Source organism: Tursiops truncatus, chromosome 4 (genome assembly GCF_011762595.2).
Source record: "Tursiops truncatus isolate mTurTru1 chromosome 4, mTurTru1.mat.Y, whole genome shotgun sequence".
Classification (NCBI taxonomy): Eukaryota; Metazoa; Chordata; class Mammalia; order Artiodactyla; family Delphinidae; genus Tursiops; species Tursiops truncatus.
In genome coordinates, this window is record NC_047037.1 from 30713806 (window position 1) to 30733045 (window position 19240).

Consider the following 19240-nt stretch of genomic DNA (forward strand, 5'->3'; position numbering starts at 1 on the left):
GAGTGGATGAACTTTACCTTTATACTTTTAAGAACAGATAACCTAAGTCATTTATATAAAATGGATTACCTGAAATATCAATACTTTAGAAGTTAGATATTTGGTTCAGAGAATTTCCTTATTGACCCATTCAGTAACTATTATAGAAAATCTTTTGCTTCAACTTTTGTTAAAATTTCTTAATATGTACCACCTCCTTTCCTGCCTCAGAAAGTTGATCCTACTTCATTTTTTTCTTTATTTTTGGTTGCGTCAGGTCTTAGTTGCGGCACGTGGGGTCTTCGTGCGGGATCTTTCATTGAGGTGTGGGCTCTTCGTTGTGGCACCCGGGTTTCCTCTCTCTAGTTGTGGCATGTGGGCTCCAGGGCGTGTGGGCTCTCTTGTTGAGGCACGCGAGCTCAGTAGTTGTGGCGCGTGGGATTAGTTGCCCCGCAGCATGTGGGATCTTAGTTCCCGACCAGGGATCAAACCCGCGTCCCCTGCATTGGAAAGCGGATTCTTTACCACTGGACCACCAGGGAAGTCCTGATACTACATTTTTGATGGCTGAGGATCTCTTGCAGTTCTAGGGTCATGAGTCATCAGTTATTAATTCTTATTTATTTTGGATGTAGATAGTATAAAAATTTTAGAATAAATTTTAGATTATAAAATAATGACTCAGAACTATTGGACTTGTAAGATTATAACTCATGCCCCAATGTATACACACACGTACCCCACCCGCCACGATCCCTGCTCTTCTGCTAAATTCTCCCACCTCACTCAGGACAGCTGGGCTCCATACAGCCCCTTACCCCAGACTTGACTCTCAATAGCATACATTCCTGGAGGACTGCTCCAGTGGGTTTCTGACGGGCCTTCTTTGCCTACAGTGTCTTATTTTCCAGTGCTGAATGAAGTAAATGTAGATCTCATACAAGGTGTAAGTCAGTACATGTTTATATTTAGTATAAAGGAGAAATCCACCTTTAAAAACATTCAGTAGAAAACAGTTCTTAAATTATCTAAATGTCCCGATGATAGGGAAAATGGATGTGTTATTGCTTGAGAGAATACTCTGAAGCATTAAAAGTCATGTTTTTGAATACACTAGTAACATTAAGCATCAAAAAGAAATATACCAAGGTATAAATAATGGTTACCTCTGGATGACTGAACCGAGGATGATTTTAATCTCTTTATATTTTGCAATTTTTCTGCAGTAAGCTTATCTTTCTCTACTAATCAGATAATGACTCTCAGAATGAAAAAGAAAATTGTGTTTAAGTTAATCAAATGTAAAGCTGTTGGTGAAACACCAGAATATCCGGTAAGAAAGTATTTTTGAGATAATGTAAAAGACTCTTAACTAAAAATCTGAAGTAATCAAGTATTTGTCAGATTGGCAGAGAATCTTGTTTCTAATTATTACAGGCTGCGTTTTCTTAAGATAGCAACATAGAGGACCCTTTAGCCTGCTTTTCACAGTTTCTGTGGAGTTTTAAACTTTATTGCAGAAACCATAAGAATGTTAACTATAAGTTTGGTGTCATAACCTGTTGTCTTCATATAGGTGACACATAGTCATGGTCATTTAGTTGACTAGGTATATGTAACTGGTACCCTGGCTTCCCCTATGACCGTTCATTACTTTGATGCTAGATGGGATACTTCACAATGTTTGCAAACTCATACTTATGGAGACCATTTACCCTCTTTCACCTCACTAAAATATGGAGTCATTACCAGATTACTTATTATTTTTTAATTACTAGGTTGCTTATTGAAGGCATTACCTAAGTACGAGCCTTGAATCAGGAGGTACAGGCACTTGGCCCAGAGGTGACCTATGATGTTAGATGGTAAAGTAGATAGAGAATTTCAAGTTGATTTTGGAGGGTCAAGTTGTTTGGGCTCCTGAGTTATCCTTGTAGTGAGGGTGGCTGCCAGGTTACTGCTGCCTTCTGTGCCACTCAGTAAACATTTGCTGAGGATCTCCTACATCCCTAACAGTTTGCCAGGTGCTGGTATTACAAGATGAATAAAACAAGGTGCTCTGCCCTGAAGGAGCCCATGTTCCAGTGGAAACACAAATAGGTCCATTTTTCCCAGGATTTATATGCCAGACACTGTTAGATACGTTATATACATTATCTTTAATTCTCAGTACAGTCCTGTTGTTCATGCAACAGATATTTACTGTTGCCAACTGTGTGCCATGTTCTGTGCCCTGGGAATGAAGGGAACAAGGTAGACAGTGGAATGCTAATGTAATACCTGACTAAATTATAATTCAGAGAGGTTATGTAATGTGGCCAAGATCACAGAAGTGGTAGTAATAATAGCCATCGTTTATTGATTACATAGGCACTATGCCTAAGGGCATAATACATTATGTACATTGTCTTATTTAATCCAGAAACAGCTTGGTGTGGCAGGTGGTATCCTCATTGTATAGGGGATGCTGAGGCTTGCTCTAGTGATTGATAGAGCAAGGCTTTGAAGTTAACTAAATTTGTCTAAATCCAAATTCTGTGCAACTAAATTTGTCTAAATCCAAATTCTGTGCTTTTAACCATGATGTTATATTGTATCTCTTCTCCTTCAGGGAGAAGTAATAGCTATTATTTGTCAGGTATCTACGATGTGCCAGGTGTTTATATGTATTATCTTTGTTTCTCACAACCACCTTGGAAGGTGGTTGCTGGTATCTTCTGAAACTTAGCCTCAGGAGTCAGATAACCTGCCCAGCTGGTGAGTGGGAGGTAGAACCGGATCTGTCTGGCTCCTAAGCTTATGCTCTTTCCATGGCACTACCATGCTTCCTCCCTTTCTAATATTTGATTCTGGTAATTTCTGTTTGGCAAACTCACCCTAATTTATTTGTAATTCCTCTTGAGATGAAGCCCTAGGTGATGTAGCCTTGGAATTCTGGGTCTGGCTTTGCTTTTGAACCATGTCAGTCAGTTACTAACAACTATAATAAAGAGGCCTTTCTTTTCCTTTGTTGACATTCTAGTGCTCACCCTACAGGCCATGGCTGTTGTAAGGCTTCTCCTCTCCCCTTGAGATCTCATCACCCACATGTGCTCTGTGTAGGCCTTATCTTATCTCCCACAACATGAGAAGATGGGTGTCCAGCAGAAGCCTCTCATATGCACTGGTCAAATTTCACTACAGCTGGTCTCCGCATCTCCTCTCGTGACCCCTCACCTGTATTTCTGTCTGTATCCCTTTGCTTCCCCTCTCTGCCCTCCACACACACTGGCACCTTCTTTGAGCACTACCACAACTCGAGAAAAACTTCTCCTTGAGCCAGTTACCTATTCTCTTTAGTTGCCATCTATTTTCTCTCCTTTTTAGACTAATAAACTTCTAAGTGTTTAGACCTGCTATCTCTATTTTCTCCTTCCTCTAAATCAGGTTACAAAACAATATGTAGTATAAAGTTCCATTTCTGTAAAACAAATTACTTATCTATTTGCAAAGAAATGTCTAGAAGGATATACTCCCAAATGATAAGTCAGGCTATCTCTGGGTGGTAGATTTTAGGTGAAGATTTTTATCTTCATTTCTAACTGTTCTGCAGTGAATACATATCAGCTATGTAAACAGATAAAGGAGAAAAATAACTTCTTCCTGTTTATTAAAGTAGTACATGTTCATTATACAAACATTATAAATTATAGAACAGTATAAAAAACCAAAGTACTTGCAATCCCACAGCCCAGAGTTAACCACTGTTAATATTTTGGAGGCTTATCATTTAGCATGTTTATATAGATACACATTTTTAATATTGAGATTATATCACAAGTTTGTAACCCTGATTTCTCCATGTTACATTTTTGTGCAACACATAATTTAAATGTCTGCAAAATATGACACATAGATACCATGACTTACTTAACTATTCTACTATCGTGCATTTGTGTTGCTTTGAATTTTTTAATTTTATAATTACCTGTGACCAATGCCAACTGTTTGGATAGAACAGTTCTATCTAAATTTCTGATTATTTACAATTGATACCCAGAATTAGAATCGGGAGTCAAAGGGTATGAATTCAGGCTTTTACAGCATATTGTCAAATTAATTTCCAGGGAGGTTGGGCCAATTTGCTTCTACCAGCAATATGTTACTACAATGTGCTGCTTCTATGAGAGAGCAGTTAAGACACTGTTTTAATTGTACCTGCCTGTTTTTCCCTGCTAAGGCAGGGATCCTGTCTGTGTTCACCAATATCCAGTAGTGCTTAGTATACAGCAGGAATGCAAACATGTACTGAATTCATACCATCTCTTAAAAAATTCCTGCCAATTTAATAAGCTAAACTTTTTTGGGTGCTTGCTTTTTACAAATGTTTTATTTAAGTTTAATTTACATATCATAGAATTCACTGATCTTAAGTGTTCAATGTGTTTTAGTAATTGTGCAGTCATCACCACAATTCAATTGTAGAATACTTTCATCTCTCCATCTGCCTTTCCTCTCCCTGTGCTTGTTTGCATTCACTTTGTACTCTCAATCCTGGAACTAGGCAACCACTGATCTGTTTTCTGGCTCTATAATTTTGCCTTTTCTAGAAATTTCATATAAATGGAATCATATAATATGTAGTCTTTAGTGTCCGGCTTCTTTCATGTAGAATGGTATTTTTTAGATTCATCCGTGTTGTTGCACGTATTAGTAGTTCTTTCCTTTTATTTATTGAGGTATATTTGACATAGAATAAATTGCTCATATTTAAAGTGTATAATAAGTTTTGACTTTTGTATATACCTGTAAAACCAACACCTCAAGATCATGTAAATCTCCACGCCCCGCCCCCCGCAACGAAAGTTTCCTCATGCCCCTTTAGAATCACTTTTGCCCTCCCCAGCTAACCACTGATTTGGTTTCTGTCATTCTAGAATTTTTTAGAAAATTTTTAAAAATTGTGATATTTTCTTTTTTATTGAAATATAGTTGATTTGCAATACTGTGTACTTCAGGTGTACAGCAAAGTGATTCAGTTATACATATATATTCTTTTTCAGATTCTTGTCCACTATAGGTCACCAGAAGATACTGAATGGAGCTCCCTATGCCATACAGTAAATCCTTGTTGGTCATCTACCCTACATACGGTAGTGTGTATCTGCTTATCCCAAACCCCCCAATCCATCCTCCCTGCCCCTTTCCCCTTTGGCAAGCCTGCCTTTTTTTTTTTTTTTTTAATTTTGGCTGTGCTGTGTGGCATGTGGGATCTTAGTTCCCCAACCAGGGATTGAACCTGTGTCCCCTGCGTTGGGAGCACGGAGTCTTAACCACTGGACTGCCAGGGAAGTCCCTAGGATGCATTTTCTAGAATTTTACATAAATGGAATCAGACAAGATTGGAATATACTCTTTTTGTCTAGCTTCTTTCACTTGGCTTGAGATTCATCAATGTTGTGTTTGTCAATGGTTCATTCCTTTTTTTTTTTTATTGCTGAAGAGCACTCCATTACATGGATATACTATATTTTGTTTCTCAATTCACCAGTTTAGTGGATATTTGGATTATTTTCAGTTTTGGGCTACTAAGAATAATGCTGCTGTAAACATTCATGTACAAGTCTTGGGTAAACATTTCTCTTGGGTAGATTCCTAGGAGTGGAACTGCTGATTCATATGATAAATGTATGTTTAACTTTTTAAGAAATTGCCAAACATTTCTAAAGAGGCTACATAATTTTACATCCACATCAGTCCAATATATGAGGGTTCCAGCTTCTTCACATCATTGCCAGCTGGTGATTTTAGATGTTCTAGTGGCTGTGTAGTGTATCTCATTGTGGTTTCAATTTACATTTTCCTAATGTCTAATGATGTAACGCATCTTTTCATATATCTATCTGCTGTTTGTACCTCTAATTTAGTTAAATATTCAAATTTTTGTTCACTTGAAAAATTAGGTTGTCGTTTTATTATTGAGCTGTAAGTTCTTTATATATTCTGGGAAGAATCCTTTATCAGGATGTTTTAGAAATGTTTTCCCCCAGTGTGTCTTTTTCATTTTCTTAATGGTGTCTTTGAAGAGCAATAGTTTTTAATTTTGAAGGAAGTCCAATTTATCAATATTTTTATTGCTCTTGCCTAACCCAAGGTCACAAAGATTTTTCTATGTTTTATTCTAGAAGCTTTAGGGTTTCAGCTCTTAAATTTACTGAGATAATAATTAATTTTTATTAATAATTATAATAATAATTATTATTTTGGCACTTCATGCGGCTTGCAGGATCTCAGTTCCCCCACCAGGGATTGAACTCAGGCCATGGCAGTGAAAGTGCCAAATCCTAACCACTAGACCACCAGGGAACTCGAGATAATTATCTTTGTATATGGTGTGAGATGTGGATTGAGGTTCTTGTTTTTGCATATGGACATCCAATTATTTCAGCATCATTTCTGAAAAGACCACCCTTTCTCCTTTGGTTGAAAATTAATTGGCTGTATATATGAGGGTCTATTTCTAGAGTGTTTCATTGATTGTGTATACTTAGCAATTCTACAATGCCGTGATGGTTGTTTGCTTTGTAGTAAGTTTTGAAATCAGGTAGCCTAAGTCCTTCAACTTTGTTCTTTTAAAAAAGTGTTCGGCTATTCTAGGTATTTTGCATTTCTATATAAATTTTAGGATCAGTTTGCCAATTTCTATAACAAAAGCCTGCAGGGATTTTGATAGGGAGTGGGTTAAATCTGTAGATCAATTTGGGGAGAACTGACTTTTTAACAATACTGAGCTTTCTAATTCTATTTATTTGGGTCTTTAATTTCTCTCAGCACTGTTTTGCAGTTTTCAGCGTGCAAATATTATAGTTCTTTTGTTATATTTATTGTATTTTTTCTTTTTGATGCTGTTGTGAATAGAATTCTTTATTTGAATTTCACTATTTGATTGTTCATTGCTAGTACATGGAAATACAACTGATTTTTGTATACTGAGCTTGTATTCTGAGACCTTGCTAACTCATTTATTAGTTCTGGTAGCGTTTATACAGATTTCTTTGTATTTTCTACTTAAAGGATATATAATCTAGGAATAGATTTACTTTTTTCTTTCCAATCTATCTGAACACTTTTAATGTTTTTTTTCTTGTCTTACTGCACAGGCTAGGACCCTCAGTTACAGTGCTGAGTAGAAATGGGGAGGGACAGAAACATCCTTGCCTTGTTCCTGATCTTAGTGGAAAGGCATTCAGTTTTTCACTATACGTATGATGTTAATTATAGATGCCTTTTATCAGGTTAAGGAAGTTCCTTTTTATCCTTACTGGGGTAAGAGTTACTGTGAATGGATGTTGGATTTTGTCAAATGCTTTTTTTGTGTCTGTGGAAATTATGTGGTTTTTGTCCTTTATTATATGAATATGGTGTATTACATTAATAGATTTTCAGATGTTAAGACAGCCTTCCATTCCTGAGGTAAACCCCACTTAGAGTGTATAATCTTTTTTATATGTTGCTGGATTTGATAAATATTTTGTGAAAAGTTTTATATTGATGTTCATGAGGGATACTGGTTTGTAGTTTTCATTTCTCGTGATCTTTGTCTGGGTTTGGTATAAAGGTAATATTGGCTTTCTAAAATAAATTTAGAAGTGTTCCCTCCTACTATTATTTTCTGACAGTATTAATGAAAGATTGGTATTATTTTTTCCCTTAAATATTTGACAGAACTTGCCATTGGAACCATCTGGACCTGGACTTTTCTTTTGGGGAAAACTTAATAATTTTAGTATCTTGATATAGTCTATCCTGATTTTCCATTTCTACTTGAGCCAGTTTTGGTAATTTGAGTTTTTTGAGGATTTTGTCCCATGTCATCTAAGATGTCAAATTTATTGGGATAAAGTTGTTCATAATATTCCTTTATAATTAAGTTCTATAGTGTCCATAGTGATGCAACCTCTTTCATCCTGATTTTAATTTATTCCTCTCTCTCGTTTTTTCTAAAGCTTTATCTCTTTTAAAATCTTTCCAAAGAACCAACTTTTGGTTTCATCAGTTCTTTCATATTATTTTCCTATTTTCTATTTCATGGATTTCTACTCTGATCTTTCTTATTTCCTTCTTTCTACTTATTTTGGGTCTATTTGGCTCCTCCTTTTTCTAGTTTCTTAAGATGGAAGCTTATATTATTGATGTTCGACCTTTCTGGGCCATAAATATTTCTCTAAGCACTGCTTTAATTGCACCTCATACATTTTCATATGTTCTTTTATATTCATTCGTTTCAAGATAGTATTAAATTTCCCTGCAGTGTCTTCTTTGACCCATGCGTCTTTAGAAGTGTGTTATTTAATTTCCAAACATTTTGGGGTTCCCAGATTTCCTTCTGTTATTGATTTGCAATTTTATTCTATAATGGTCAGAAAACATACTTGATTTGAATTTACTGAATCTTGTTTTATTCACCTAACAGATGGTCTTTCCTGAAGAAGTTCCATGTGCATTTGAGAAAAATGTGTATTTTGCTACTGTTTTGTGGAGTGTATATATTGATTAGATCAAATACATTGACTGTGTTGTTCAAGTCTTCTGTATCCTTAGAGATTGTCTCTAGTTCTATCAGTTACTGTAAGAGGAGTGTTGAAATCTCCAGCTATAATTGTTGAATTGTCTGGCAATTTTTGTTTCATGTATTTTGGGGCTTTGTTGTTAGGTACAGATAACACTTAAAATTGTTATATCTGGCTACTACATTTTAACTGTTGGTGAAGTGGGAATTTTCATTGTTATTTCCTGGGTGAAATTTCTATCTTTTGATGTTGTAGAATTGGTTAATATTCATGTTCTTAACTATTGATTTTGAAGAATCCAATTTATGAAAGACTATTCAACCCTATGTGTTTGCTTTTGACTGTGATATAGAATTTGTCACTTTTAAAATATACTCATATCTATAAATAATTTCCCTATAAATTTCTCCCATCACTTTTTTGCTTTTAAACTCTTTATTTGCATGCAGATATTAGCTTAATATGTACTTTCTTCACTCCACCAGAGAGCCAACATTTTACTGACTAGACTTTTCTTGACACACTATCTTTATCATATACTGTATTGCTTTGCATAAATCTTCTGTTTTGGCATGGATTCTAAAATGAGTTTAATTACTATGGCTTTATAGTACACGTCCCCTGTGCCCCACCATACCTTTGTTTCTTTTCAGAACTCACTGCAAGTCTTTTGTATTTATTGTTCAGTATGAGTTTTAGAATTAGCTGATCAAGTTCTACAACATATTTGGGGGGATTATATCAAATTAATAAATTAATTTTAACATGGGGAATGATCCTTATAACTTTTAGTGAAATTTTATATTTTCTTCACATATATTTTGGAGTCACTTTTTTTGTTGATATCACAAATAGGATTTTTTTCTATTATATTTTTAGCTGGTTGTTTCTGGGGCATGGGATTAATACCCTTTACCCATTAAGGAGGTGCTCTTAAGTTTGCTTAGTTTTATAATTTTTTTCCAAACCAGAAGATATATTTTATCACATGCCTTCAAAGAATCAGTTTATATTTTGTTTCCTTTTTTACTCCTTTCATCTGTTAATGACAGATTTTGTAAAGTTGAACCACTGTTGCAATCTTGGGATAAAACCCCCTTACTGATGATGTATTCTTTTATATATGTTGGTAGATTTGACAAATTAACCTTCTGTAGTTCAGTTTTAATATCTGTAAACTAGGGATAACAGCACCTACAAAATAGAAGTTTTATGAATTAAAATATTTAGAATAGTGCTTGGCACAGAATATGGGTATGTATGGATAAGTTAATAGATTTATTTTTGTTTGAAATACAGTTGTTGAACTTCTTCCTTTCATGTACTTTATTTGGGTCTATTTTGTCATCCTTTTTCATGCATCGCCTAATTCATTTATTTCTGTCTACAGGTTACAAATTTTCCCCTGTCCATATCCCACAGATTTTAATAAATATAATGCTTTCATTGCCTGATTCTAAAAGAAATTGTAATTGGTATTTTGATCTTCTCTTTAGCTTAACAATTATTTTAAGATATATTTAATTTTTCAAAATTTTATTTTTAACTCTCCAGATATGTGCATTTTTGTTGTTGTTGTTAATTTCAGGTTACATTTTAAGTAACAAATGTGCCCTATATGCTAGTAATTTTAAAAAATGTTGCAGTTTCCTTCATGCCTTAATAAATAGGTACTTTATTGTGATGGTTCCATGTGTATTTGTTGGGTACCAAGTATACTTTTGAGTACCTCTATGAAAGTTTACTAATTCTATATTCTTTATGAATTTTTTAGCCTGTTTGATTTGTTGGTTTTTATATGACTATGGGATTGTGAATTTTTCCTTGTATTTATATCAGATTTGTTTTATGTATTGCATAAAGTTCGTAACTTATTTTCATGGCCAGCTGCTGAAATACTGGTAAGTTTCTTTTAAAGGTTTCAATTCTCTTTGTCTCATTAACATTGCTATACCTGATTTCCTCTTGTTTACTATTTATTTGACTGTTACCTCTGTGTTAGGTATGAATCTAAAAGAATGGTGTACAGTTGGATTTTTAATCCATTCTGAGTTTTGTGATTCATACTTTATCTGGACTTACTTTGTCCATTTATTTTGTCTGTCTTTGTCTTCTTGTCTCCTTTCTTACTGTAGTGGACATCTGGTGTTCCTTTACCAGTATAGCATTTCCTTTTTTGGGGCCGTATTTTCAAAATTCCCAAATTTTCCTTGGGAATACACATGGTTTGGATGAACTTGACTCCTGTCCAAGCTAAGTTCTAGGCCTAACTCCTTCAGGAGCTGGTTCAGGGACTAGACCCAAACCAAGCCAATCAGAGCCAACACAAGTCCTGGGCAGCTTGTTGAACCTTGTGGGAAAGGGATTTTCTCTTTTATTTGAACTTGAAGGTATCATCTTGCCACCACATATAAAAAATTTGCTGAAGAGTGAAAGAATGAAAGGAAAGCATTATCTAAGAGATGAAAGAGATAAAATCAAAGTCTCTAAAGTCAGTACTATCCCTAGACTTCTCAGTTCTATAATTCAATAATTATTGAATTCAATAAAAGTTCAATAATTTCCTTTTTGCTAATGCTTTTCCCCCCTTATGCCAATTTGAGTTAAAGTCACTTCTCACCAAAAGAATACTGATAAACACATTGCCTTTTAGTAGATTGAGTTTTCTTTATACAACTATTTTTCCAGTTAATAGTCTACTGTCTTTTTCTAAAAATGATTAGAAAGTTTTCTATTTAATATATATTCTTTTAGTGGTTTTCCTTAAACTTTCTTTTTTTTAATTTTTGGCTGCATTGGGTCTTAGTTGCCGTGCGCGGTCTTTCTCTAGTTGCGGTGAGCGGGGGCTAATCTTCGTTGCATTGCGTGGGCTTCTCGTTGCGGTGGCTTCTCTTGTTGCGGAGCACGGGCTCTAGAGTGCAGGCTCAGTAGTTGTGGTGCATGGGCTTAATTGCTCCATGGCATGTGGGTTCTTCCTGGACCAGGGCTCGAACCCGTGTCCCCTGCATTGGCAGGCAGATTCTTAACCACTGCGCCGCCAGGGAAGCCCCGTCCTTAAACTTTTTAACAGACATATATAAATAAATTTTAATTTATTTGCTTTATGTATTTATTTTTGGCTGCGTTGGGTCTTTGTTGCTACGCGCGGGCTTTTCTCCAGTTGCAGAGAGCAGAGGCTACTCGTTGCGGTGCGCAGGCTTCTCATTGCAGTGGCTTCTCTTGTTGTGGAGCACAGGCTCTAGGCACGCGGGCTTCAGTAGCTGTGGCTCGCGGGCTCTAGAGCACAGGCTCAGTAGTTGTGGTGCATGGACTTAGTTGCTCTGTGGCATGTGGGATCTCCCTGGACCAGGGCTCGAACCCGTGTCCCCTGCCTTGGCAGGCGGATTCTTAACCACTGCGTCACCAGGGAAGCCCAACAGACATACTTTAACTCTAGTCATTGTTAAATATAAATTTATCAGTGTCTATATTCTTCACTCTAATAAAGATTCATAGCATATTACCCCGACCTTCTTTTACTCTCTCTGTTAACAGTATCTATAATCAATACTTCCCTAATTCTAAGGATAAATTTTACTAATTTTGTTGTTTCTTGTATCCCACTATTCCTCTAGGATATATTTACCTTCTTGCTGAAGAATACCCTTTCATATTTCTTTCAGAGATCATCTGTGGGTGGCAACCATTTTGCATCTTTGAATGTCTAAAAATGTCTTTATCTGGCCCTCACATTTAAATAGGAACAGAATTCAGGGTTCAAAGTTTTTTTCTTTTCAGTATTTCAGTGAAGTGCTCTCTTTTTTTTTAAATTGGGGTATAGTTGTTTTACAATGTTGTGTTAGTTTCTACTGTATAGTGAAGTGAAGTGGAGTTCCCTGTGCAATATAGCAGGTTCTTGTTAGTTATCTATTTTATACATATTAGTTAGTGTATCTATTTCTTTTTGTGTTTAATTTGTGGGTAATCTTTCCTTTTCCCTCTCTGGTAGCTTTTCAGTTCTTTATCTTTTATGTTCTGAAATTTCACTCTACTACAGGGATTGGGAAACTACAATCGGTGGGCCAGATCTGTCTCACCACCTGTTTTGGTACAGCCCATGAGCTAAGAATGGTTTTACCTTTTTAAATTTGAAAACAAAATCAAAAGACTATTTCGTGATGTGAACATGATCTGAAGTTAATATCTCAGTGTCTATTATTACAATTTTATTGGAACACAGCCACATTCACTTGCTTACACATTATGTCTACTTTCACACCACCGTGGCAGAGCTAAGTAATTGTGACAGAGACCTGCAAAGCCTAAAATATTTACTACCTGGCCAGAAAAAATTTGCTGATTCCTATTTCTGTGTATATTTTTATTTGTTTAAACAGCTAAAATTCTGGGAATTATTTGGCTATTATTTCTACTGGTTTCTACAAGGATTTCTTACTCCTGTATCACAATCAATATTCCAAATCAAAAACTTTTCAGATGTGTCCATTCTATTATTTAGCCCAATGATTGTGTTTTTTCATTAAGATTTTTTTTCTTCTCATTTCCAGATACTGGAAAGATACTTGGCTGGTCTTGCCTGAAGAGTGTAATATTCTCTCTTATCTCTCTAAAAATAGTCAGACCTCCCTGGCGGTCCAGTGATTAAAGACTGCGCTTCCACTGCAGGGGGCACGAGTACGATCCCTGGTTGAGGAATTAAGATCCCACATGCTGTGCGGTGCAGGAAAAAAAAAAAAGTAAATATACCCATTTTGATGTCTTGTTCTGATTGTTGTAGTGAGTCTCCTTCCAGGGTTGAAAGTTCTTCCATTTGTTGAGTATTTTATTGGTTGATATTTGTCCACTTTACTACGTAGTAGAGAACAGACTGTTGCCTCTGCACTGGCTGCTTAGGAGAGAGCAATGTGGGGTTGCTAGTGTTTTAAATGGGAATGGGGGATGGATGGGCCATGCTGCCCCAAGATCCCATACTCACTGCTTTTGTCTTTCCTTTATGGGTAGGATGGGATGTACAGGGTTCAACTTCCCGGGATGCTTCTTCTTCTGGTTTCTCTCTTGCTCTTGGTTTCAGTCAAATTAAGGTATGCATCATCTGTAAGTACTGCTCCCTTTATCTGTGGCAATTATCTTCCTCATCTTCCTGCATAGAACCTAAGCTCTGGCTCCCTCTTCAATCCGATTCCATCTGCTTTCCTTCTTTTAGTCCACTGAAAGTTTCTCCTATTACTTCAAGTGGTGCTCTGTATTTCTTATTTTTATATGGTATCAGAGACTGAAAACTACAGGATGCTTTGTTTACCTCCTTGAAATGAGAAGCTAGTCTGTATTACTGTTACTTTTTAGAAGTCCACTGAAGTTTTGTTTGTGGCCTAATATGTATTTTGTAAATGGTCTCTGGACAATAAACCACAAAGGTATCCATTTTCAGGGAATATTTTATTATGGCTGCAAATAACAGGTTTCAATTTCTCCTTTTTATTCCTTTTGGAGTTTCTGCTTCAAGAATCTGATGTTATCAGGACAGCTTTTTTGGGGTGTTTAGTCTTTTTTAATTCAGCTTTTGTTGTCATTCTGTAGTTGAATACTTTTCTTTTAATAAGTGAGTTTGTTCCATTTATATTCACTGACTTAAAAGTATTTGTTTTAGTTCTCTCATCTTTATGCTGCGTGGCCTGTGTTTTTCTTTTTTGTGTGTACATGTTTTCTGATTGAATTAGAATATTTAGAGTCTGGCTTTGGTTTTTCAAGTGTTTAATTAATAGCCTTAAACCCTCAACTTGACTTATCAGCTTTAGAGGGTAGCTGTTGAGGCCCTGCTAATGAAACTTACACATATATTTCTTCCTCCTCTCTACATCCCACTTTTAGTTATATTATTTTTTCCAGAATATTATGTTCTGCCTCTATCCTTTTATATTTAAATGGATTGAACACTCACTATTATTTCTTTTCCACCATGGCCATTCCATTTCTGGGCTCTCTGTTTTGGTTCATCTCTTGGTTTTATGATTATGTCCTTTTTAAAGAAGAGCTCATGGGTGCTTTATTCCTTTCAGTTCTTGTATGTTTGAAAATATCCATTTGTGTTTTCATGTTTGAATGCCATCTTGGGTTAGTATAAAATTTTAGGATATAGAATTTCTTTCTCTGAGAAAGTTATAAATATTATTTTATGATCTTCTAGTATTTATTTTTACTGTGGAGGTACCTGAGGCAAGGCTGATTTTTTTTTCCTCTTTTGTCTGGTGACTTGCATTTTTTAAAAATGGAAAAAGCCCCCAAAGTAAACTTTTATTTATCTTTGAATTCTGTTAAATTCACCACACATCTATGGGGCCAGTCATCATCAGTATTTCCTGGATATGGTGTGACTTCTGACCTTTCAGATTCAGGTCTTCTTTTATTTCAAAAAAGCTTTTCTGTTATCTTTGAATATTTTTTTCTATTTCATTTGCTCCACTGTCTAGTATGTTTAAGTTAGATCCCTTTTGTTTTCCTTATATATACCTAATTTTCTGATAACTTTATTTTGTTCCTTTCTATTCAGTTTTACTTGATATTTCAAAGCCTTCTTTCACATCTCTGTTTTTTCTTTGCTAGTTAAGAATTATACATCCACAAAATGATTTTTAATGGTTACATGGGATTGCACTGTGTATATGTAGGATAATTTTATTAATCTTCTTCTTATTAAATACTTAGATTGTCTCCAGTTTTCACTATTATAAACATCTACACATCTTCTTAACAGTAGTGATATTGCTTCATAAGATCAGTACACTTACCCCAATTCGTATTAATGAAGCTCCCTGCCAAAAAACTAAATCATGCCTGTGAATCAACTTGCCTGTCTTTTCTGATGCACTCAGACTTAAGATAATCAATGAATGATGAATGATTTTAAGGGTTTCCTCTGGGTCTTTGACATAAAAATGAGGTCCCAGTTTTGTGGCTAAGCATATTAAGGAAATCTCTAGATTAAAGAAGGTGGTTTGGTGATGGCTTCTTCAGTACTCTCAAAAAAGATATTCAAGACTTAATGGTACAATCTCTATGGAGGACTATTTGACATTATCTACTGAGCTGGGTATTTTCTGTTTATCCCTCTAGATCTACTCTTCCCCTAGCTCTGTGCCCCAGGAGGCTGACCCAAATGGACCACACCATTGGGCTCTCTTGTCTTCTGGTTTCTGGTTGGAAGCTAAAGCGAAGTGCCTGCAGGGTACTGAAGGATATGAGAATGAAACGGGATATTCTAGCAGCTCTCCCTCAGCTGGGTTGTCACAGGTTGGCTAAATCCCATTACGAAGGTCACAAGTTCTGTCAGGTGACCCTCTCCATATAGCTCTTCTCTTTGGGTTCTGATGATGGTTTCACCTACTTGTCCTTTTAGGCCTAGGGATGAAATGCTCCCACCATACCTAGTTCTGGGTGTCTGCATCATTTCTTGTTGGTTTCTCTAAAATCCTCCTGTGTCTTTGCAAGTTTGCTATCTGTTTGCTACACACTAGAAATTTATCCCGCATTTGTATAAAATGACACATAAGATTATTCACTGCAACATTATATCTCTAATATTTCACTATTTTCACTATAATGTTTGTGAACGGAGGAATGTAAAATAATGGTATAACTATATAGTGGAATATTATGCAGTTATAAAAAGCTTAGCACATTCATTAAATATATTTATGGAATAATCTCCAATTTATTGATTTGTTTTTTCTCCAACCTTCAGTTATTCTTTTATTAATTTTTTCATACACCTCAGGGCCCCCCAAATATTTGTGATGCCTCATTTATACCTCAATGATCATAAAATACAAGTATCTGGTTCACCATGCTGCTCTCCCAATCTTTGTTGTTATCATTTTTAGCTTTATTGAAGTTTGATGCAAAAAACTGTACACATTTAGTGAATACATCTTGATGATTTTGGATATATGCTTATATCTGTGATACCATCACCACAACCAAGGTACTAAACACATCCATTACCTCCAACATTTCCTTGTGTTTTTTTTTTCTTTTGTAGGAACACTTAACATGAGATCTATCTTCTTAACATATTTTAAAGTGCACAATACCATTTTTTAACTATAGATACTATGTTGTACAGCAGATCTCCAGAACTTATTCATCTTCTATAACAGAAACTTTATAAAAGTGTGGAAAAAGCAGGAAACTAAATAATGAGTATGGTACCATATGTGTAAGAGGAAGAAAGAAATCAAAGAATGTATATGTGTATTTGCTTTTATACATATACACATATGTATGTATATATGTGTGTTTGTGTATGAGAGAGAGAGAGTGTGAGAACACGTGGGAGGGAGTGGGGATGGAGTGTCTTTGGAAGGGTGCACAGAAAATGATAACAGTGGTTGCTTCTGGGGACAACTGGGTAGCAGGAAACTTACTATTTATTCTTTTATTTGAATATTAAATCAAATTAATATACTGCCTATTCAAAATGCATTACAATGCATTACATTAATAATAAAGATTAATTGAGAGGCTTAGAGAAACAATGACTAAGGAAGAATCATAGGAACTGCTAAAGGAATCGCCAGAAGATGAAAAGAGCCAGCAAATTATAGTTACTGAAATGTTCTAAGCAGTAAAAGTCTTGAATAATTTAATTTCTTACCACAGTCCCTTTATGGAATTATACCCTATTATAAATCCTTGTAGAGGTTACTTCCTGTTCAGGGTTGAAAGCACCAAACCATGTCTGATAAAGATTTGTTTTAAACATGATGATCTTTACTACTTAAAACAGCTTCAGTTCTAGCCTCCTCCTGTATTTATAAACAGGGTGTACTAACATCCCTAGCAAAGTAGTATGACTGCACAATGATCTCAGTTTTCAGTGAAAGGTACAACTCCATTAAAGGAAATGGCACATGAGAAGACTTTTCAGGAAATTAGTGAAGAAGGAAAGAGAAGACTGCTGGGGAAATATTCATTTAACTGAAGCTGGTTAAAATCACTCATTTTTATGATATTCAAAAACGGTAGAAATAGGAAAGGATTACTAGCTTGATTTTTTAAGGTGGTCCTAATGTGGTTATTACCCCTGTTACAAAAAGTTCTACAAGACCAAGGCAGACTCACTCACCCTTCCTGGAACTGTGCTTGGGCAGACTCCTCTGCTACAAGGGTCTCATATTCCTCAGCAGCAAACCTGTCCCAGTCAGAGGGCTCAGGACTGTCATTCTCAACATCCTGATTGGGAAAAGGACAGCCACAGGAAACAAAATCAAAGACAAAGAATTGGAGATAGGTCATTACAAATGTTTTACATCACTGAAAAAAAACCTATCTGAAAAATGTTTCATTTAAACATGTTAAAAGTGGTGCTAAAGTAACATTCCTAAAGTGATTTTCTACACCGTGAATTAAAAAATTATAAGGCTGTTCAGCAGCTAGACTGTTTAGGTCTAGATTCTTCAGCCTTGTTATCAGAGGCTCTTCTCTAGCCCCTTCTCCTCTGGCACTTTGCACAGCAGCTATCTGGAGTGACTTGTGGTTTGCTTATGCCCACCTGAAATGTACCATCCCTTCCTCTGACATTTTTATTGCTTCTTTCAAAGCCAGCTCAGATACCGTGTTATCTGTGTTATCTTTTAGAAACTGCCCTTCTCCCCCCAATCATTTCCTTCACTATACTATGCTTGGTTGCCACCTTTTGCTCTTCTGTCTTTTTTCATCTCTGTATACCCATTCTTTATATACTGAATCATCTCTATATAACCAGTGTCTTTTCAACACAGTGCTTGGAATTTACTGAGCACTTTCTGCACTTTCAGAATGTTGATAATTACCACCTCTCAGAAAAAAAAGGAAAATTTAAAGGTAAAAAATTTAAAGTAAAATTTATAACATAAATAAAAGAAATGAAGGGGGAAAAAGGGCATATATTTTCTTTTCCTTCTACAATACAGGCAGCATCCTGGATTATATGTTCTAGGTAAAATGATGTTTTTCCATGATGAAATTGAGTTAGTATTGCCCTAGGGTGTAAGGTTAGTTATGCCTAGAAGAATGCAAGTACCTAAATATTGACTACACAATGCCTTAATTACTGTATTTAATCCACTTTAAGAACTTCACCCCACCCTTTTAACATCTCTGAAATTGGCATGCATCTCAGACTTACAATTGGCAATAATTTTTCTTGCTTAAAGGTATATAAAATAATGGGGCATCTTAAACTCAATGATATAATACTGACTTCAGGCTAGTGATAATGCATCTTGATATGCCCTAAGTTCCAGTGCAGAGTATTTGGTTTTAGGAGCTGATCTTTATATTCTTACAAGTACAGTTATGCAACATATGGAAGACAAAGAAAAGACTGAGAAAGTTTCCTGTACTTGTACTCCTATAGGACTCAACTGAAACAGTTCTTTTCCATCAATATAATTTTTACTCTTTAAACAGGGGATTAGAAGAAGTGGTGATATTCTGCTTTTTGTTTGTTTGGTGTTTTTCTGGACATGGGTTTTCTGAGAGTCCACAGGTTTTTGTGTATGGGGAAGGCAGCTCACCCCTCTTCAGCTGTAGAATGTCTTCAAACTGATAGTCATGTACAGTGATCATTACTACTTGAAAAAGTGTTACGTTATCTGAAGGTTGTCTTATTTTGGAGAGCATCTAGTTTTTATTACCTTGTCATCCCGAAATTGAATGGTACAGTTAAATCAAGC

The 19240-nt window shown here is 35.6% G+C and overlaps 1 protein-coding gene across 5 annotated transcripts in view; it reads right to left on the bottom strand.

The window, feature by feature from the left end:
* The window catches only part of PPP2R3A (protein phosphatase 2 regulatory subunit B''alpha), a 224484-nt gene that overhangs the window by 8762 nt on the left and 196482 nt on the right, over positions 1–19240 (bottom strand). For all 5 annotated transcript variants that reach the window (XM_019934215.3, XM_019934213.3, XM_073803800.1 and 2 more), the window contains one exon: positions 17650–17756. In XM_019934215.3, the coding sequence (XP_019789774.1) occupies positions 17650–17756 (107 nt within the window). The remainder of the gene's footprint in view (positions 1–17649; positions 17757–19240) is intronic.